This window comes from Rhinoderma darwinii, chromosome 3 (assembly GCF_050947455.1).
Source record: "Rhinoderma darwinii isolate aRhiDar2 chromosome 3, aRhiDar2.hap1, whole genome shotgun sequence".
Lineage (NCBI taxonomy): Eukaryota > Metazoa > Chordata > Amphibia > Anura > Rhinodermatidae > Rhinoderma > Rhinoderma darwinii.
This window is the reverse complement of record NC_134689.1, coordinates 288,258,251-288,281,379: the sequence shown is the minus strand read 5'-3', so window position 1 is coordinate 288,281,379 and position 23,129 is coordinate 288,258,251. Positions and strand designations below refer to the sequence as shown.

Genomic DNA, 23,129 nt, shown 5'->3' with positions numbered 1-23,129 from the left:
GGACTTCTGTTTAAGACTCGCGCATGAAACGCCAATCTTATTAAATTCCCCCCTCAATATCTAACCACTGACTAAAAAAACTCTGCTTGGAGATTTAGACCATTACTGCAGGAACATGCTAGGATTTAGAGATTAATAACAGCTGGAGAAACAGATGTTGACCATTAATGTCCAATGTAATGAAGTCATTTATTTTAAGTATAACTCACATACTGTATACTACTTGAATATATTTAGTTTGAGTATTGGTTTGTGCCTTGACCTCCTGCTGTAAAGGCCGGGATCAAAGAAATGTCAGATCCCTGCAATTTAACCCCTTAGATGCCAATGGTTGACCACAGCATCTAAGGAGCTTGACAGAGCGAGGGGGTCTAAAAAAAGGCCTCCAGGTATGCCATACGTGTAAGCCTATTAGACCATGCCAAAGGTATAGCCTAACAAAGTGGCTGTCAGTGTAACACTGCAGGTAATAATGCTTTGGAGTACTAAATATTTCTATGCATTTTTTTACACAATATTATGCTTTGATGTAAAATTGCATGAAGGTGCTCCTGAGTTATAAAGATACTAAACACAGGAACCTAGAGGACCGAGCACACACTGTAACATGCTGTAGTTTATATACAGTTTATGGCATAGTCAACATTCAGTCATAGCTCAAATATCTTCAGACAGCAGAACAATCTGTGACATAAATACGAGCAAAAAGTGATTTTGATAAGAGCAACAATTGTTTAGTTTTTATTGAAATAATAGGTGCACTTTAAAAAGATGTTAAAGCGGTTTCTCAGAATTAATAATTATCACCTATCCACAGTATAAGTGATGTGTCCGATCCTTGGGGGCCTCACCACCGGGACTCCACCGATCACTAGGATAGTAGTCCTGAGCCTTCCCCCGCAGTGAGGAGGATCCTTACTGGAGCGGCAGACGATAATGCCACATGCTGTTCCATTTAATGTCTATGGGACTGACTGAAACAGCTGAGTGCTGTACTTGGTTGTCTGTTGTTAGTCCCATAGACTTTGAATAGAGCGACAGGGCGCATGCACGACTGCCTCTGCATTCATATTTCTCCTTTTTCAATGCACTGTTTCTTTTGTGATTGGATTAATATGACTTTGTACCTGCAGAAAGTTGGGCCAAATGGCAAGCTCATCTCTGCTACACTGACATGGTCAGCTTTCCAGCTTTTCCCAAACATTTTTTTTCTTACTATGTTTGTGTACTTTGTTTTCGTCTTTTTTTTTTGGTTTGTTTTCCGATTACTGTATCCACCCACTGTTATTTCTGTATAGAGCCTTTAAAAGAGAAAGGTTATCAAGTCAAAGAATAACAAACAATAATACACTGGCACAATTGTGCGATTACAATACATTTATAGGAATCACCCGATTAAGTCTGTTCCCACAAGGAATTGTGCCCTTTCATTGTATTATTTCGGTATTTATCTTGTTTGTAATTGTGTGCTTACACAATAGGTTTGCTAGTAAAGATAATACCGCAGCTGGTACATTTGGCTTGTAAAGAGATTTTTGATACGTCTAAATACTTTTGTAGATATGTTCATGTAGAGTCAGATATATAGTCTGAATAAGAATCTAGTCTTATAGTGCTATAAAAGATACAGTAGAGAGGAGTTTAGTACAATTTGGGCTTTATTTCTTATGACAGATGTAACATAAATAAAATGTGTGATATAACTCTTTAAGGGCACATTCAGACGTGGCGGAATTGCTGTGGAATTCCGCTGCGGACAGTCCGCAGTGGAATTCTCCAGTGGCCGTTTTTCACATTTGTTTCAATACATTTTTAGGCAAGTTAGTTCAGATGTTGCGGAAAACTCTGCTGCGGACCATAGGCTGCGGTGCAGATTTTTCCCTCCGCTCATTCCATTGCGGAGAAGAAGCTGAATTTTACTGTGTATTTCAGCCTTTGCAATGCAAAACTTTAAATCTGTGGCAAGTCCGCTGTGATATCTGCAACCTCTGAATTACCTGTCAAATATGCAAATGTTGGTGCAGATTCGTGGCGTAATTGCCCCAAATCTGCACCAACATTTGCAGCGGAAAAACTCTGCCACGTCTGAACGTGCCCTAACACTAAAACTGGCCTCACATACGAGAGAAAAGTTTGCCAAACTTGCCAATATTAATAGGATTGAGTGATAACCTCATGTAATTGGGGGCTTGCTGACTGTCCCCGGAGGGCAGAGGAAAGAGGGATGGGAGATAGGACACTTCTTGCAGAAGCTTATTCTCCTTTCCCCATTAAAATGGTTTAGTGTGCAGAAATATCTTTGGGCCGACTGATTTCTTATGTGTATGGCTGGCTTTAGTAAGTTTATGAGCAAAACCACAGATAACACATTGTGATATCACTTTGAGTGCTTCCAAATGACAAACTCATCTCTGCTAAATTGACATTGGAGCCATGCTACCATGATATAGAGCATATACTGTATATTTGTTTGCACCTTCTATTGTGTCTGATCTTGTTCGTATTGTGATTGTGCAAATCTGGCTAGAGGTTTGTCCAGCGCCATCCATGCTTTTTAGCTTCATGTATGTCAGTATGGTTATGGATATTAAATAGTAAAACATTTTTTTTAAATAGAAATTAAATAAATAAAAAGCCTCCTGGGCACCAACATATATAATATGTGCCAAACAAAAGTGTCTCAAACAACCTTGATGCTGTGTTGCTCTTAAAAGCCTTCTGTAGAGCACTGGTTAAACTGGCACAGCACTTACCTCGTTTGCCATTTATAGTCCAAACTGGCAATATTATTGTGCTTTACAGAATACAATGTTTAGATGCCAAACCCTGTTTGCCAATATCAATTATTGTTTGCTCCCTTCACTGCCAAGTTTCCACCATTGAAATCTGACATGTACAATAGTCCAGATGTTCGCAATGTCATGGATACGGTGGTGTTTTCTCCATGTATGGTTAGTGTTTGTCAGTTCTGTGCTATAGTTGTTTGTTACGAAGGTTTTCTTGTTTAAATGCAGACTATTTGTACTATGCACTTAAAACAGGAAGCCTTGTGATACACAATAGAAACTTGAAATGTGCAGTTGGGCACTTCAATAATAAACATTTTTATTCAGCGCTAGACATTACATTTGGAAAAGATGCAATTTTTTTTATAGTTTCCGTTATGTAAAATATCAGGATGCTTTCTGTGGATACATGTTTGTCAAACCACAGTCTGATCATTACTGCAGTACTACTAAGAACTGAGGACTACAACTTCTAGGAACACTTTGGCTGCTGGCCATGTCAAAGGCAAAATTGTTTAGCTTACATTTTGTATTTTAGGCAGATGTATATAGAGCAAGTGATTAAAAAAAAAAAGAGTAAGAAATGTACATAGGATCATTTTACTCTCAAAGTGTCCACCCTTAATTCAAGTAGATCTAAAATTCTGTGCTGATTAATTTCTTAATATATCCTTATAGTGGTTAAAGCTAATTTGTTCTTATACTGCCCTGTAAATCCCCTACATAGAGTTATATATTAAAATTTAGCCTGCCAACAATAAAAAGTTACTTGATTAAAAAAAAAAAAAAAGTTCTGACTGCCTTTAGCCACCACTAGATGGAGCTCAATATACTCTTTTATTATTGAGTACAATGTATAAACTGTTTGTCGTTACCAGTAGCTCCTAAGCTTCCCCTAGTGGTGGCTGAAGGCAGTCAGAATTTTATCATATAACTCTATGCAGCTATGTCTTTGAAGCGCTATATCAGAAGAACGGAGCTTCAACTGCTAGAAACATATATTAAGAAATGAATCCGCATAGAATGTTAGACGTAAAAATGACATGATAACAAATGAGAATTCACTATATAAATAATTTCTCAGAATGTAACAAGATGGTTTGCACATCTAAGTTGTCCAGTTAATTTTGTATTCAACCATTTCTGATTTTCGCTGTATTGGATGCTAGATTTCCATAGGTGTTTCACTAATTTATATGATATTACTTGTGCTCCCACAATTTTTAAGAAATAGACAATTCAATGATTGTGACTAATGAGTAAAATTTGTACATTTTTATTAAATAACTCGCTAAAATCAGGGGTACAATCACCACCGTGACAAAAGCCCACCGTGTTAAATTATTGAAGAAATATATGTGATCCATTAACTGATTCAACTGCGAACCCTACTGAATCAATACACTAATATGATATATGGGATCAAAAAACTTTTAGACATTGGTGTTACAGCGGATAGAACCCATAACAACACCGGAGTCTGCAGTTACCGCTCATAGGAACCCCTGTGTCAGGGTAAAATCTCGATGACGCTGTCATCTACGCTATATATCCCCTCTCATATCTGACCCTACGCGTTTCAGTATAATTATTTAATCAGGGGTCTGTTCATTATAAAGCTGGCTAATGCACCAGCAATATTGAATTGTGTACACATATTCTGTTTCAGCTATACATACGAAAGCATGCTCGCATTGATATCAGCGACACGCTTCACTCAGGACTCGGAGTATATATAACTTATACTCCGCCTCTTTGGCTGAGGCCAAGCCCTTATGCTGGCAAATCAGTATCGCAAACGTCATTCGTGACGTGTGGTCATGTGACTCATGTGATTCCGCGTCAAGCCCGGAAATCACAGCCATCGCCTAACCAAATGCGCATGCGTAGAGAGAGGCAGCGAAGCGCATCTTATTATAGCCTCTAGCCCTTTCCATCTGGGGGAGGAGTAACCTATTGTCATGGGAATCAAGAACGCTCTCCAGCTCAAGACTGCAACCTGGCAACCAATAGTCTAACATGCCCTCTGGTCCCACACTATAGGAAGTAGATTATCGAAGCACATTAATGTACATGTAGTACAAGGTGACCCACAATACATATTTAAGTGGGACACCAGTACCGATTTGGAGAATTTAGTTAGTGACTGGACCTTAATAGATTGATGTTTAAATAAAGCACGTATAATTTGTCTGCTCATTCAAGCCATCTGGTTTGATACATGCCAACCTATAGATCCACTGGGCCTCTTTTCTCAAGATCAAATTGTCCCAGTCCCCTCATTGTTTTGGTGGATGGACCAGTTGAATCGTCTGGAAACGTAAAAATTCCACTCTTCCTTGATGTTTCTCATGTATATGTTTTGATATGGGAGTATCCCTTATATTTGTCACATCCCCTACATGGTCTCTAATTCGGCGACGAAATTGCTGGATAGTCTTACCCACATAGTTCAGAGGGCATGGACATGTAATCAGGTAAACCACCCCTGCTGTTCTGCAGTTCACAAAATCTCGAATATCATATTAGATTTCGGTGGTGACACTTTTGAATTTCCTCCAATTCTGGATAAAGTTGCAAGCTCTGCAAATGCCACATTTGTATGTACCCAGAATCTTCCTATCCAGCCATGTTCCCTTAGATTTCCATAGGTGACATCCCTTATACCAGCCATTACATTGACAATAGCCCGCTTTCCACATAACCCAAATGGCACATTATGCAGAGTAACATCCACAGCTTCTCTCCTACTTCTCTTTCTGTGTGTCACAGCGGTTCTGGAGTTTTGTAGCTCTAGCTTTTTATTTATGAACCAGGAGGCTAAGGATTAATAGAGCTATAGGTCCCTCTTGGATAGTAGAGTGCTGCAGTGCACATAATTGTGCGAGGTACTGTATAAGGACACGGAAAAAAGTGAATAGAAACTGTACTATGTATTTTATGAATTTTTAATAGATCATGGTTGGTTATCATTAGTAGGCAATATTGTATCAGACAAGTCCTGTCAAGAATTGAAGTCATATTTCACTGTACCAGAGCCTATTTCTGAAGTACCTGTTGGTTTTTGTTTCAAGATTACAGGACAGGACCTTGCTTCTCTATTGTGAGCAACCAGATGTGTCAAGGACAGTTGAGCGGTATAGTGTGCACGAAGACGCTGTGCTGTGCTACAGTGGGGAGAGCATGGGGCCACCCTTGTGAGATGTGCCCAGCCCAGCCACATCCATGTCGTCGCGGCTTTATTCCAAACATCCGCACAGGAGCGTGTCAAGGTATGCAAAGTACATGGAGCTGTTGAAACTTCTAATGTCTTAATGTTGATAGAATTACAGGGCTTTGGACAGCATTCCTTGTTTCATACCCCAGTCTACACATGGAGAATGGAAAATCATTGTCAAATGCATTACTTCACGACTGAGAGACTGCGTGATGTAAAAGGGGGGCATTCGCAACTCAGGTCAGACAGACAAGCCAAGGCCTTAATGAATTTCACCCTGCCAAGAACTCCCTCATTCCGCCAGAAAAGAAGATAATTGAACATGACCTCAGATAGAGAAGTTTTATTTCAAATAAAGCTGGAATATAACAGAATACATGCAGAATTATTACTGCCTCTCATTAAACAGCGGACAGATTGTTTGTTTGGTTTGACTTGTGAAAAATATCCACCTATGTCTCTGACATTTTATTCTGCTGGAGTGTGCAGTTGGTTCAGATCATCGCATTCGCCCAGATGTTCCTCGCTTATTCCTGAGCCTGCCTCCTGATAGAGAGCTCTGACACAGTTTTTGGCTTTTGGTCTAATACTTCCAGCTGTATAAATTCTTTTATTGTCTGGATGTCTGGCAGGAAGCTGAAGAAAGTTAACAGAGGCAGTCATATACTAAACTGTTGAGTAATCTAACTTTCCAGCACCGTGGGGGAATTTTGTAAAGTTTTATGTAAGTTTTTAACTTGGGTACATAAAAAAAATGAAATGTATCAGTAAAGCAGAATAAGGTAGAATTCAGTCCAGACTATCGACATTCTGATCTTTTGCTTGTGAATACTGGCATCTGTACAGAGGATATAGCAGGAAGACTCTCTTTAGTGGATAGTTTGTGTGACGCAGTTATATTAGGGCATTCGGAGTGCCATGAGTGATTCAAATAAGTACTCCAAAAAGGGAATAGTCCTCTGGGTAATTCTGTTTACAAGCGAGCACTATACAGAGGGATGCAACGACCATGTTTGTGTATGTGACATTATAAAAGGAACTGACTACATCAATAAACACTCTAGTTACAATTATCTTTTATTAAATTTAACCCAAATCATTCTGTACAGAAGAAAATCACAAACTTTTTTTTAACGAAAGGAGAACCCCTGAAAAAATATCCCTCTCCAGGGGAACCCCTAAAACTACCCCACCTTACTGTACAAATGATACCTCTTATTGTCGCTGTATTCTGAAGAGTCCCTAACCAGATGCCACACACATCTGTATATACACAGTATGAAGAGGCACAGTTGCCAAATTGAATTTCAGCCCACGCATTTTGATCACCAATCATATTGAAATGAAAAAGTGGGACTTCCATAAGACCTGAAAAAGTAAAAGGGACTTACAACTGACTTTACTATGTTTTGGATTTACAGCTCATCCCTGTAACCTTACAACACTAATATAGGGTCACAGGATTCTATCATCCTGGTGTCTCCGTTCATGAGCATACAAAGTTTTAGGCTCATCTAGGCTTAATTTGTAGCAACTTTTATACCTCCGAGTGGACCCATATATCACTAAATGCTTAATAAAAAATATCCTGTTCCGTGTTCCTTAATTCCCAACACTAGATTTATTTGAGTCTTAAGCCAATCTTACATAACATTCATTTTAATGAATGGGTGACTTAGCCTTTAAGAATAATTAGCTGTAATGGATTATACGGAGGGATGTTTTCAACATTTTGTGCTTTTTGTTGTTCTGTTTCCTTGGGGCAGATGTGGATGAATGCCAAGCAATCCCTGGGATGTGTCAAGGAGGAAATTGCATTAATACTGTGGGATCTTTCGAGTGCAAATGCCCAGCTGGACACAAGTTTAATGATATAACACAAAAATGTGAAGGTAAGACCTTTTTTTCTCTATTTTTCTAATTTATAGAATGTCTGCTTATAGAATGTATAGAATTTGTTTGCTTTTCCGCATCATTATTGAAATCATAGTTGATTATTGTAAAATCTTATATGTCATATTTTATTAGTTCTTTGCACATGTTGAGCAGGACACTGGTGATCAGGATTATGATATAAAGGAAACTGAGTGAGGCTATATCTTTAGGGAGTTCATTTCACAGGGCTGGGATGGGGAAATGCAGCTGCTTGGAAATTACAGTGTCAAATGGCCTCACGGTGTGTTCCATAGGTCCATGTTTCCTTCTTACATGATGTGATCTTAGGAGGGGTTTCTGGAAGCATCTATAAGACTGATTGCCAAGAGAGGCCCCAACTTTCTTCTGATATTAATACTGTATTGTGTACTGACCAAAGGGACCCAGTAGATGACTGTGTAGTAAATATCTCTACACATTATCTACTGAGAAAGTTTTATTTCTTGCAAGTTAGCAACTTATCAATTAAAACAGGTTATAATCTTTATTTTTACGGATATCAGAGATATCTGCATCACAATTAGTAAGACTATACCCAGTTTATTCCATCTATGTCCTGGGTGCACAACCTGTGGCCCGGGGATAACACGGGGCCCATGATGTGGTTCTATGCGGCCCCCAATCATGGGACACAGGCATGCTTGGTAGTGTCCCAAAAGCTCAAAAAGACAAAAGCCAAGACAAAAAACAACTGTCAAAAGCCGGCCGCATTCTTCTGATGCAGAGAACAGATTGCAGTCATTAAATGGCAGCTCCATTCTCTCTTCCCTACACTGATCATAGATATCAGTGCAGGTCTAAGAAGATAAATGTGAGCGCCCTCTGTTGGTTGCTTATATGTGTCTTTCATGTTAGCGAGAGGGGGTGGGCAAGTGTGGCTGGCACTGTTAGGGGTTCACTGTGTGGCTGACACTAATAAAGGCCACCGTGTGGCTTGCGCAGCAGGGAGGCAGTGTATGGCTGGAATTGTTATTGGGGCACCGCGTGCTAAATTAGTTCTATTTTAATCAACATAAAGGAGCAATACAGGCAAAATTGTTACTGTGTTAAGCCTAGTGCAAGCCTTAAGGAAATGATGAATTCTTTCTTTGGTGGTCTTTGAGTCCCTGTGTCATGCACCGTCCCCTCAGGCCTGCACTAGGTATAAGACAGTGTTTCAGTGTTACCCAGAGTGATCTTTCAAAGAATATTTCCATCTAAGATATTTATGGCATATCCCTGATCCCCTGATTGACACCCCAGAGAGTAGGAGAGGAGTTGGAGATGTGGCTACATGTTCATTCTGCTCTTTCTATTGTCGTTTATAAGAGTTGTGAAACCCCCCCATGTCTCTGTGTTTTGCCTATAGGTGGGAGTTCCAATTGTGGAGCCCCCACCTGTCAGACATTTATAATGCATAATGTTGATATGCCATAAGGGTTACAGGTAAATATACCTCTTTAAGTTTTATTGTGACCCTTGGAAGCAGTACAATATGACAATGTGGCCCTCGGAGAAAAAAAAATGTGTGAACCCCATGTCAGTGATATGACTCAATAAAGCCTGAATTAAATAATAGAGATGTTGTGATTCTTTAAAGGGATTGCCCAGACATGGGGCAGTTTTTCATACTCATGACATATCCACAAGACAGGTCATCAGTATATGATCAGTGGGGGTCCGACAACCGGACCCCGCACCGATCAGCTGTTCCGGCTGCCTCCAAGCACCGGAAGCTATGCAGTGTAAGTTATGTAGCATGTGAAGAAGTATCCGGCACACAAACAAAATGTGGTTTAATTTTTCGGTTTTATTAATTCTGATGCCATGGGCAATGTGCGTGCAACGTTTCGGTTCAAAGACCTTCGTCAGGCAGTGGATCCCACTTGGCGTTGGTTTATTCACTTGGAGCGCTGCAGTCAGTATGGCGGCTTGCCGCTCGGTTTATGCCGCTCTATAAACGCCATAAACCGCGCCATAAACCGAGCGGCAAGCCGCCATACTGACTGCAGCGCTTCAAGTGAATAAACCAACGCCAAGTGGGATCCAGTGCCTGACGAAGGTCTTTGAACCGAAACGTTGCACGCACATTGCCCATGGCATCAGAATTAATAAAACGGAAAAATTAAACCACATTTTGTTTGTGTGCCGGATACTTCTTCACATGCGATTGGGTTGGGACCCTATCCGTGCACGTCCTAAAGTCTTGTGCGCTCTGAACCAATACAGACTAAGTTATGTAGCAGTCGGTACCGGAAGCAGATGGCTTTGGTCACAGTATAGCGGCTGTGCTGGGTTAGTGCAGCTCTGCTCCTATTCACTTGAATAGGAGCAGAGCTGCAGTACTGCCGCACAGCCGCTATACTGTAACCAGAGCCATCTGCTTCTGGCACTGAACACTGCATAACTTGTCGGACTCTCACCGATCAAATACTGATGACCTATCCTGTGCATCTGTCATGCTACGGCCGGATGTTTGTTTAAAGTCTAAAGTGAAATATGAGAATGCATACACAGCGTTTTGTGTTCTTGGAAGCTTTAGTAGTGTTTTTGGGGTCAGAGGTGTTTTAATAAATATGCAGCATGCTCCAGGTATGCCTATTTTTCGGACATTTTTCTCCATAGGCTCTATAGAACTTCGAAAATGCCTGAAAAATAGCATATACTAAATTATGCTAAATAAAAAACACCACAAAAAACACGTAAAAACGCCCTAAAACGCATGTAGCATTTTAAAAATGCCAGATAAAAACCCTTTGTGAAGTAAGCCTTAATCTTCCTGCAGAGCTCACTGGGTAAAAAGAAAGTAGAAAGAAGAAGCCAGAACAACCAATGATTTTTTTTTTTTCCGTTTAGTCACATTCTGTACATGCGTATTCCTGGTGTCTTTGAAGTCCTATAGAGAGCCTACGGAACAAAGGCTATACCTAAAGCATGTCGCATTTTGATAGAAACGCCACTGACTCCTAATGCTATTAATAAAAAAACTAAGACCAAAACGCTATGTATGTAGACTTTACAATCTGACCACACTGCATTAAACCTTAAAAAAAATTAGCAAAAAATTCTAGTAACGACTGCGGAATTTAGAAACACTGGCGTTTTATACGACAGTTTAATGTCAAAAGCGCTGCAGTAAAATTTGCCCTGCCCCTTCTACTAAGGCCCACCCACTCTTTGGTAAAGTGGTGTGAGTGGCATAAATTTAGCAAAAGTCACATTTTGTTTTGCAAACAGCAACATTTGTGACTTGTCTACGCCAGAAAACTGATGTAGAGCATTTCATAAATCCCCCATTGTATGAATCCACCCTTAGGGTATGTTCACAAAACTTCTGAAAATACGGAGCTGTTTTCAAGGGAAAACAGCTCCTGATTTTTAGAAGTTTTTTAAGCCACTCGCGATTTTTGCAGCGTTTTTCGCTGCGTTTTTTACGGCCGTTTTTGGAGCTGTTTTCTATAGAGTCAATGAAAAACAGCTCCAAAAATGTCCTAAGAAATATCCTGCACTTCTTTTTCGCGGCCGTTTTTATACGCGGCCGGTTTTATACGCGGCCGTTTTTCAAAACGGCTACATGAACGGCTACATAAAAAAAGGGGCCATCGGAACAGAACACCGAAATCAATGGACAGATGATTTGGAGGCTTTCTGCTTCCGATTTTTCAGCCATTTTTTTGGGAGTTTACGGCCCGAAAAACGGCCGAAAATAGGCCGTGTGAACATACCCTTAGGACTCTTGCACATGGCAGGCATGTATACAGAGCCTTATGAAACATGGCTTCCAAAAGAAAATATCTCTGTAATACTGTGTCATAGGCCGCATTGATTACTTAGTTGCAAGGACTCCATGCAGGCTTTGTGTGCGCGTAGCCAAAAGCCACTGTTATACGGGCGCATTATGCTCAGTATTTTGCATCAGTATTTGTTAGTCAAATCCAAGATTGGAACATAAACAGAGAAAAAGTATAATAGAAAGATTTGTACCTCTTCTTTATTTTAACTTACAAATTTGGATCCTTGTTTAACAACATTATGAACATATGATTAAACTTAGCGTGTCTTCAAAAAAACAAATCAAATTTATTTCTTTGTCAGCAAACTGTGGATAAGTAACAAATAGAGGCACTCTGCAAAGAAGAAGAGTACTTAAGTCCAATCATAACATGGGGATAAGGGCGTTGCTAGGATCTAAAATGGTCAGGGGCATGAACCCCAAGGCATATGTTTTGCCCCCCCCCCCCCACCCCAAATATATATGGAAGCATAACTATAAAACAACTTTCAGAACAAGATAGGTTTAGATACATCACCTCATCAGTACATTGTCCAGGATATTACCTTATAATAAAAATTGTAGCCATAGATACATTAGCCCTGTCCCCAAATATACAGTCATGCAGTTACCAAATGATACAGGGGACAAATATTACCTCCATACCATGACCACATAGACCAATAAAACCACAAAGATCAATATAACCAATAATTTCATCATACAGAGCTCATACAGTATTCACATAGCAGTTCTACACTGCACTCTGTAGAGTATAATCATGCTGCATATACAATACAATGTATAAAGTACAGTTATATCCATTGTCTCATAGGTAACATCTTCTCTGATTAAACTCGTTCTCTTTACATTTTCTTCTTCATCTGACCCAGACTGCCATGACGACTTCTCCTGGCCACGTTTCTGTAGAGTTTACCGCCCCTTTAGTGAACCTCACGTAATAGTGCTTACCTCAGTGCCCCATACAAAAATACAGGCTTCTTAGTGCCCCCATAGTAGTAGTTCTCCTTTGTTTGCCCCCACAAAGTGATAGTGGCCATTGTTTGTGGCTCACTCAGTAATGCTGCCGCTTAGTACCCCCCACTCAGAAATGCTTACTCTCTTAGTGCCCCCTCACTAAGTCGACACATTCTAGACACAGTGGTAAATCTGCCCCTTTATGGACCTGTGTGTGCAGGAGCAGATCTTACATGCTTAAAGGGAAATTGCTATGTAATGATGGTATCGCACCTAAAATCCACTACAATTTAAAACAGAGACATAATAGAAATCTCTAATGTGCTGGCGTTAAAAAGTTAAAGACTTTATGAAAATGCAAGTTCGTTGTATCAAAATATGTGCAAAGTTTATCTGTCACCTTAAGCAAAATGTTTTGCCCAACCTCAATTATAGAGTAGAAATAGTAGTGGTTTACCAGCTGACCATATGTAATAATACGGAAAGTTGCCTTAACAGACCAATACATCTAGAAACATCTGGACTGAAGAGTGTATTGCTTTGCTCAGTAAGTTATAGTCATTTCATCACAGCCATTATTCGAGGTGTAATCTGGAGGGTTAAATTGTATCATCAATTTCGTGATTATATAAAAGACTCCAGTTCTGTTTATATTCTAAACCGCATTTTTGTGATGCATATGGCATTCATTTTACTTTTGAGGTCGCACATAATCAACAGAATTTAAACATTTCTGCCAGTTGAAACGGCCCAGAACCAATGTTCCCACAAATATTTTTCCAGTGGTCAACAACAGTCCAACCACAAACATGACAGGGGTCAGGATTATCCACAATGTGGCATCGTGGGAGAATGTTTGGTTGGCAACTTACAACAGTGCACTGAGCGGATTTGTGGTTGTTTGAGATAGCTGGTGCCCACTGGTGACCACAAGCGATAGACAATAACAATTTACAATTTTTAAATCTATATTCGACTTATTCTTTTAGAATTCATGTATTTAAACATGATAACTGCTTGTATTGCTAATTTCTATATGTCCAGCCCTTTCTTTTAGACATCCCAAAAGCAACCATCATTTGTACGGCACTCATATTTCTGATCATACTATTTTTAGTGCTCTCTACCTGCTGATATCTGTTTTTTTGCATTTGTCCCCCATACTGGCTACTGTTATTATTTCTATTTTTCATTTGTTTTTCTTGTAAGCCATTCACACTGTCATAACACTGTAATATGGTCTTTGGTTTCATAACATAACACAAACGGGGATGTGAGATCTGACCTTTTAAACTGTTTTTGATGTTGATTTAGACAGAAGTAGACAGGACTTTTTTTTTTTTTAAAGGGTAACTAAACTTTTAAAAATCTTTTGACCTGTCATATCGACATGTCACAAGTTTTGAATGGCGGGAGACCCCCACTGAGACCCCCACCAATTGCTAAAACAAAGCGGCACAAGCACTTGGGTGAGCACAGTGCCACTTTCTTCGTAATCGGCTTTCCTCGGAAAGTCGCGTAAGCATTGTACAGACTCATAGGCTCATAGGCAAGAGGTGAAAGCCACAGCAAATTCTCTGGAAATCCGCATCGAAATCCGCATCGAAATCCGCATGGAACACGTGGATTTTGCTGTGGATTTGTCTGTGGACTTGTGGCGGATTAGTAGCCAAATCTGTGGCAAAAAAATTAGCCACGTGTGAAAAAACCTTACTCTGCTTTGTTGTTTTTTTTGTGTGTTTAGTACAGCCAAATCATGGCCTGTGAAATTTCCTACCAATCCCATGTAACCAGTCAGAATCTTGAGTGCTGTGTCAACAGGGAAGTGCATGAGCCAAGGACATTCAAAATGAATACATTTGCTGCATTATTTCGCAAACCATGGATGTGTTTTCCTAAACCACAGATGTTCCCTAAGGCCTCTTTTAGTGCTCAGTGCTAATACAGAGTTGGGGGAGTCGCTGAGACATTTGCTACCGTTAAATAAAACTGGAATTAATACTGGGATCTGCCCAGATTACTTAAAACCTAACACCTTTCACTTGGAATTATGTCAGTACCTCTGGTCTTCATCAGGGTTTCACTTTCATGTAGAAATTGCAACATTTAAATGTTGACTCTACTTGTGCGCAAAGCCTAAATTAGAATACCAACCGGCAGAATTTACCGCACATTCTCTATGATTAGAGGTCCCAAAAAAGGTCTTACAATTCCAGATTTATTTTTGCATTATTTTAAACACAGTATAAGGGCATGACCACACATGGCGGAATTCCTCCGCAACTGTCCGCATCAATGCCGCACCTAATCCGGGTTGCGGATTACGGCTGCGGATCTGCACAAAATGTGCAGAAAATTGATGCGGACTAGCTGCTGCGGACTGCGGGAAAAGTGCTTCCCTTCTCCCTATCAGTGCAGGATAGAGAGAAGGGACAGCACTTTCCCTAGTGAAAGTAAAAGAATTTCATACTTACCGCCCGTTGTCTTTATGACGCGTCCCTCCTTCGGCATCCAGCCCGACCTCCCTGGATGACGCGCCAGTCCATGTGACCGCTGCAGCCTGTGCTTGGCCTGTGATTGGCTGCAGCCGTCACTTACACTGAAACGTCATCCTGGGAGGCCGGACTGGAGACAGAAACAGGGAGTTCTCGGTAAGTACGAACTTCATTTTTTTTTACAGATACATGTATATTGGGATCGGTAGTCACTGTCCCGGGTGCAGAAACAGTTACTGCCGATCGCTTAACTCTTTCAGCACCCTGGACAGTGACTATTTACTGACGTCTCCTAGCAACGCTCCCGTCATTACGGGAGCCACATTGACTTCCTCAGTCTGGCTGTAGACCTAGAAATACATAGGTCCAGCCAGAATGAAGAAATGTCAAGTGAAAAAAGCAAGACGCATCCGCAGCACACATGACATGTGCATGACAGCTGCGGACTTCATTGCGGAACTTTGAATCTCCATTGAAGTCAATGGAGAAATTCCGCCATGAGTCCGCCACTGCTCCGCAACAGACAGAGCATGCTGCGGACACCAAATTCCGCTCCGCAGCCTATGCTCCGCAGCGGAATTGTACGCATCGTGTAAACGAACACTGCTAAATTAAAGTGAAAGTCAATGGAGAAACGGCTCCGCTGCGGATTAACGCTGCGGAGTGTCCGCAGCGGAATTTAAGTGAAATTCCGCCATGTGTGAACCCGCCCTTACGTCTCAATCACAGTATTCACTCTTTTTAGATTTAATTTAAAAAAAAAAAAGTATTTACTATAGCTACTATAAAATGCAATTTTATAATAATCTGGGATATAAATACTGTACTCCAAACACTAAGTAGTTAAACACAGGCAAACCAACTTGTTATACACAGTCCAAAACGCTGTAGTGACCAAATAACTACTCTGCAAAGTCCATGGCTTAGCACAGGAGGGTTAAGGATAGGTTCATACCACGTTTGGGCACTACGTTCAGCATATACATTGGTAGCTTTCTATACGTCTACAACTTTAGAACTATGTCAAAAGCATGTTGTTTTGTATACATTTGGCCAGTATACATTGATATAGTATAACATGTGGTATATGGTTTTTTGTCTTACAATCGGAACCAATTCTATCAGGTTCTTGAATAAAAATGAAAAGAATAACTAATCGTATTGAAAGGCAGTATATACTTGGAGATGATATTGATTCATTGTTCTTTCGAAATACAATACTTACTGTGTTTTTATTTTTTAGATATTGATGAATGTAGTACCATACCAGGGATCTGTGAATCAGGGGAATGTGCAAACACTGTGGGCAGCTACTTCTGTAATTGTCCCCCAGGATTCTTTGCAACAGCAGATGGATCAAAATGTATAGGTGAGTGTCATATAATAATAATCTGTGTGTTTATGCTTTTTTTATATTTTATATTTTATTAGTATAACCTTTACTATAATCAAAAAAGTAACACAATTTTTTTCTTAATGCCAGACACTCGTCCAGGGTATTGCTTCACATCCGTAACTAATGGCCGCTGTATCAATCAACTCCCTCAACTCCTACCAAAAACACAGTGTTGCTGTGATAGTGGAAGATGCTGGTCTGCAGGAGCAGCAGGAGCATCGGAAATGTGCCCTTTCCGAGGAACAGGTGTGATTTCTTTCAGTCCTAGTTATGCATTTGATTTTTTTCCATGGATTTGCCTGAAATTTATTTTCATCACTCTGACTTGAATGCCACTGATCTCTAGCTGAGTTGAGCTCGTTTCAGCTTGTTCTCTCCCTCTTATAGCTATGTTCACACTTCACGATTTGTTGCCGATTTTGGTGCAGATCTTGATGCAGATTTTTGAGCAAAAGCCAGAAGTGGAACCAGGAGGAAGAAAAAGTATAAGTTCTTTCTTTATATTTCCCATTCCTTTGGAGACCACTTTTGGCTTTGGCTCAACATCAAAATCTTTACCAAATCACGATGTGTGAACATAATCTTTCTCTCTACCCTCTTTCCTTCCCTGCTCTCTCAAGGTAAATATATAAGGTCATTAAAGAAAACGTTTTATATATACCACTGGTAATAAAAGCATTTTAAGTGTATTGGTTCATTATATATCACTGGCCACCAGAGGATTGTTTTCGTGTAGATACTTCTTAACAGGCTAGTGCACATTTTTGTTAGATTGCTGATCATATCAATTAGTTGTACTGCAGGGTGCACTATTGACCATATTAAATCAACTAACAAATCTGTCAAATATTTGTTAAACAAAGTACCTATTGGAACGGTGATTGCTTATTTCATATAAAAGTAAAGTTTAAGTAGCTGTTGCATATGAAGTTGCAGTCAATGTATAAAGAGAATGTGAATGGGTGTATATCATTGGATATTAATTTATTAACGGTATAGTCCTCAGTTTCTCTTGCCTATTTTATTTATTTTATTATTGTACTTAATTTTTGCATGTTTTTTCTTTTTAATTTCAGATGAATATCGCAAGCTATGCACAAGGACTTGGGTTCGACCTGATCATTTTCCTGGTCCAGAACCTGGACCAGTTATTCCTGGACGACCAGAGTATCCTCCTCCTTTTGGTCCACAAATACAGCCAGGCTACCCTCCTGTGTTTCCACAACCACCAGTCCCAGGATACCCCCAGCCGACTCCTCCGGGTAAGTTAAGACATCATAATGTCATTTTGTATAGATATTCTCTGTTGAGATCATGAATGTTCTTAACCTCTTTGTCTTCTCTTAATCTGCACAGGATTTCACAGTAGTTTGTGTTCATGGGTTGCTCATGGGTTCCTACTGTAAGTGTAGGCACAATGTTGTACCCATTGTCAAATATTATAGAGGCTATGGTGACCAGTCACCCAGGGTGCTGACAGGTATATAAAGATTCTGCCTTTCTCTTTTCACATATTTGTCATGTATGTTATGCACCTGTGAATTCTGCATCTACACGGACTAATTCACAAAGGACTGTTACTCCTACAGTGTTGTAGGGGTGTCCATATGACAGCCTACAAGCAGTCCCTAGGTGCTGGTGATGCAACCTCCTTCTCTTAGGTTATACACACCATAGGAAAATATAACTGTAAAAATATGTAATGTAATGTAGTTTTAAAAATAAAAACAAATTGAGGTATTTACACAAGCCAGTTTGGTGCAGATTTGGACATAGAAAAAAACAAACTGCAACATAAGTTACACAGGCAGTGGCAGTTTTTGGCACAGTATTTTTTTTAATTGAGGTCTATGGGTGGGAAATGCAATTCACAACACCACAACTAGAGAATACTGTGCTTTGGAAAAAATGCTACTGGGGTCAAAAACACCACAAACAGAAATGCATAGAACTTTCTATTCTCCTATTTCCTGCCAGCAAAGATATGGCTGCTACATTTTTGTTATTTAAAAAACTGGCATTGGAAACACCATTAAAACCTGACCTAAATGCTGTGTGTGAATCCAGCCAGAATACTTTTTATTTATTTTTTATTCAGTCCCGATTTTAGCTAAAAAATAAAAAAACAATGTATCAAAAATTAATCACAGTATATTAAAGTTGGCCTTAAAGGGGATGTCTCATGAACACAACCCCTGTCCATGTGACCTATTAGGGAATTTGGATGTCATAGATGGAGTTCCCCCACTCAGCTCAGTTCCCCACATGGTTCCTCACTCTATAAGAGCAACCCCTTGTTCTGCCAGACTTGAGTTGTCCATGCATTACAGGGATGACCAGTCGTCTGAAGAGCCGCCATTTCCCCTACATGGCACATCTTCCCCGCAGTTTTCCGGGTGTCCTGGGAGCTGGACCCGCAGTGATCAGCGGATCACTGTAGTGGCTCCAAACTCAAAAAAGTTGAATGAATTAAGTAAAATAAATGAACCACATAAATGTATTTTTTTTTATAAATATGGTGCGTGTCACCTGTGACAGTTTTCAGGACCCTTTTAGGCTAAGTTCAGACATTACAATATGTTGCGGAACACATATTTACAAATATTATTCACATATTTTACTTATTTATTTAAACATCTGGATGGAACAAAAAATAAAACACAGCTGTAAAACCACATAAAAAAAAGTGTGTACTCTGGAGTATAGTTTTTCAGCTGCAATACACTGATAAGTCTACCCCTAATTGCATACCTTTATTCTGCGGTTTAGAAGGTGCACTTAAAGGCACATGAATGTGCTCTCCACGATAAAACTGTGAAGCAGGTTAAAATACATGGAGAGTTGTTTGATGCTTTTTAGACTGGAGAACTGCTTCAAGCTGTCACTATAGCAAAACCTACATATTTACCAAAAAAGAAGGATAAAGCACCCATCATACAGTGAAGGAAATAAGTATTTGATCCCTTGCTGATTTTGTAAGTTTGCCCACTGTCAAAGACATGAACAGTCTAGAATTTTTAGGCTAGGTTAATTTTACCAGTGAGAGATAGATTATATTAAAAAAAAAACTGAAAATCACATAGTCAAAATTATATATATTTATTTGCATTGTGCACAGAGAAATAAGTATTTGATCCCCTACCAACCATTAAGAGCTCAGCCTCCTCCAGACCAGTTACACGCTCCAAATCAACTTGGTGCCTGCATTAAAGACAGCTGTCTTACATGGTCACCTGTATAAAAGACTCCTGTCCACAGACTCAATTAATCAGTCTGACTCTAACCTCTACAACATGGGCAAGACCAAAGAGCTTTCTAAGGATGTCAGGGATAAGATCATAGATCTGCACAAGGCTGGAATGGGCTACAAAACCATAAGTAAGACGCTGGGTGAGAAGGAGACAACTGTTGGTGCAATAGTAAGAAAATGGAAGACATACAAAATGACTGTCAATTGACATCGATCTGGGGCTCCATGCAAAATTTCACCTCATGGGGTATCCTTGATCCTGAGGAAGGTGAGAGCTGGGCCGAAAACTACACGGGGGGACTTGTTAATGATCTCAAGGCAGCTGGGACCACAGTCACCAAGGAAACCAGAGGTTAGAGTCAGAAAACCATTGGTAACACATTACGCCGTAATGGATTAAAATCCTGCAGTGCCCGCAAGGTCCCCCTGCTCAAGAAGGCACATGTACAGGCCCGTCTGAAGTTTGCAAATGAACATCTGGATGATTCTGAGAGTGATTGGGAGAAGGTGCTGTGGTCAGATGAGACTAAAATTGAGCTCTTTGGCATTAACTCAACTCGCCGTGTTTGGAGGAAGAGAAATGCTGCCTATGACCCAAAGAACACCGTCCCCACTGTCAAGCATGGAGGTGGAAACATTATGTTTTGGGGGTGTTTCTCTGCTAAGGGCACAGGACTACTTCACCGCATCAATGGGAGAATGGATGGAGCCATGTACCGTCAAATCCTGAGTGACAACCTCCTTCCCTCCACCAGGACATTAAAAATGGCTCGTGGCTGGGTCTTCCAGCACGACAATGACCCGAAACATACAGCCAAGGCAACAAAGGAGTGGCTCAAAAAGAAGCACATTAAGGTCATGGAGTGGCCTAGCCAGTCTCCAGACCTTAATCCCATCGAAAACTTATGGAGGGAGCTGAAGATCCGAGTTGCCAAGCGACAGCCTCGAAATCTTAATGATTTGCAGATGATCTGCAAAGAGGAGTGGGCTAAAATTCCATCTAACATCTGTGCAAAGCTCATCATCAACTACAAAAAACGTCTGACTGCTGAGCTTGCCAACAAGGGTTTTGCCACCAAGTATTAAGTCTTGTTTGCCAAAGGGATCAAATACTTATTTCTCTGTGCACAATGCAAATAAATTTATATAATTTTGACAATGTGATTTTCTTTTTTTTTTTTTATATAATCTATCTCTCACTGGTAAAATTAACCTAGCCTAAAAATTCTAGACTGTTCATGTCTTTGACAGTGGGCAAACTTACAAAATCAGCAAGGGATCAAATACTTATTTCCTTCACTGTATATATACATGATATATTTATTATATTTCTTATCAAATAACAATGGTATTAAAAGCACAGTTAAAAATGTATGAGAGAGCAAGAGGGTCATGATGGAAACAGAAAAATAATACACCACAACATGCGTTACCAGGACCATATCCTATTGTATATGTGCACATACCAGATAATACCAATTATAACATATCTAGACACAAGTAATTATACAAAAAATCTGCCTACGTGTAATATGCACAAATAATGAACCAAAAAGGGATCCCACCAATGACCAGGGATATCAGGCTGGCTGCATGCAAGTTGGTATCAGATATATAATTGATGAGAGACCATGTATCAAAGATGCCAACAGGTTTATCTGACCATCTGGTGGCACTTGAAAGGTTCCCCTTTAGACATTAGTTATTGAGACGTGTCAGAAGATGTAATTAGTGGAGGTCGAGGCCCTACATTTATCCTACATGTGCATTACAGTTTTCTTACAGTAGATAGGGAGATTCCAACTTAAGATTCAGAGTCAGAAAACAAGTAGCGCCACACTTCCTTTGATCTACTGACCGATGGGGGTATTAGGGCACAGATCCCACTGATGACATCTTCTGACATGTCTCCATGACACGTCAGAAGATATTTAGGGTGAATCTCCAGTTTAAGATTCATAAAAACCCTGCAGTGGCACTACTTTGTCATAAAATTACTATGACATGGGGAGTGGGGGGTATTTTTAGGGGTGCAGTCTACGTTCATTTTTTTGGGATGGCTGTAATTATTCTTGATGTTGAATATTTGTGTATAATATTTTTGTTTTGTGCCTTTTTTTCCCCAGTCGTTACAACATTGAATTTTACACAAGATTATTGTTTATTGTACCGAAACTTGTGTATACACGGCCGCTGTGTCCCCACTCCAGGAAGCTATCGTTGTGAATGCAACAAGGGATTCCATTTAGATGGTAGAGGAGAATGCATAGGTAAGCTATCTTTTTGATTTTGATTTTTGTTGTAACCAATTTGTACTACAAGTTGTTATTGCTTGATTGATAATCTTTTAAAAGTGAGGTTCAGCGTTAAGGTCCCATATGTTTTAGATGAATGTCTAAAGAAAAAGTCATATTAAAGATCAAACGCCAAACATTTTTTAGACACAACTGAACTTTTACTATGGTGGTTGCTTTAAATTGGATATTTTTGGTTGATTATTAGAGACAATCTATTCAGATTGCCTGTTGCTGTCTGTGGGGCATGTCAAAGTACATATGTCCAATTTAAAATAAATGTATTTAAGAATATACTCATGTTTGTATGTTGAGTGATGTCAGTGGTTGTTTTCAACAGAAAATGTAGTCTAAGATGTTGACAAGGTTGTCTGGTGCCCTTCGTATAAATGATTGGTCAAATTCTAGACTTTTTTAGTCTTTACTGTCTATGGCCCGCTTTCGAAAGTTCCATATAAATTTCATATATTTCTGGACCACAAGACTATAATAGCGTATTTTGTACCAACATGCTTTCTACAAAAAGACTGCCGATTCAACCCTATGATTTACAGTTGTGATTGTCGGGGTAGTTTTTTTTATGATATGTCTGCCCTTGGTGGTCTGGGTGGGTTTTTTTAGATATTCAACTGATAGTCCATAAAAAAACAACATTTTCAGCAGCTGACCATAAGCCTAGTGCTTGAAGACCACATTTATAAGCAGTCTGTAAGGAAGTAGAGCACTCAACGAATTCTGTGTACTGATATTTGCTTCAACTTATTGAACCCCTTAAGTCGCTAGAGAATTACTTTTGTGTTTAGCATAGTAATGTCTACAGAAAGAATAACTTTTTTTGTTAGTTGCTACTATTAGCAAACTCGTGGAAATTTGGCTAAGCTGGCGGGAAATTGTTGAAACGGACATTTCAACAATCCCAAGAATGTATTGAATGAAGATATTTTCCCTGAAGGAATAGTAGAAAGATCCTGGTCACCAGGTTTTAAAATTCTATAGGTATAAGCGTTTTGACAAAAAAGATGCTGCT

General features: G+C 39.7%; 1 protein-coding gene across 2 annotated transcripts in view; it reads left to right on the top strand.

Annotated features, from left to right (window-relative positions):
- FBN1 (fibrillin 1) overlaps positions 1–23,129 on the top strand; it is a 219,263-nt gene that overhangs the window by 73,108 nt on the left and 123,026 nt on the right. For both annotated transcript variants that reach the window (XM_075858025.1, XM_075858024.1), the window contains exons 7-12: positions 5,861–6,058; positions 7,770–7,895; positions 16,406–16,531; positions 16,646–16,804; positions 17,635–17,820; positions 21,935–22,078. In XM_075858025.1, coding sequence (XP_075714140.1) covers positions 5,861–6,058; positions 7,770–7,895; positions 16,406–16,531; positions 16,646–16,804; positions 17,635–17,820; positions 21,935–22,078 — 939 coding nt within the window. The remainder of the gene's footprint in view (positions 1–5,860; positions 6,059–7,769; positions 7,896–16,405; positions 16,532–16,645; positions 16,805–17,634; positions 17,821–21,934; positions 22,079–23,129) is intronic.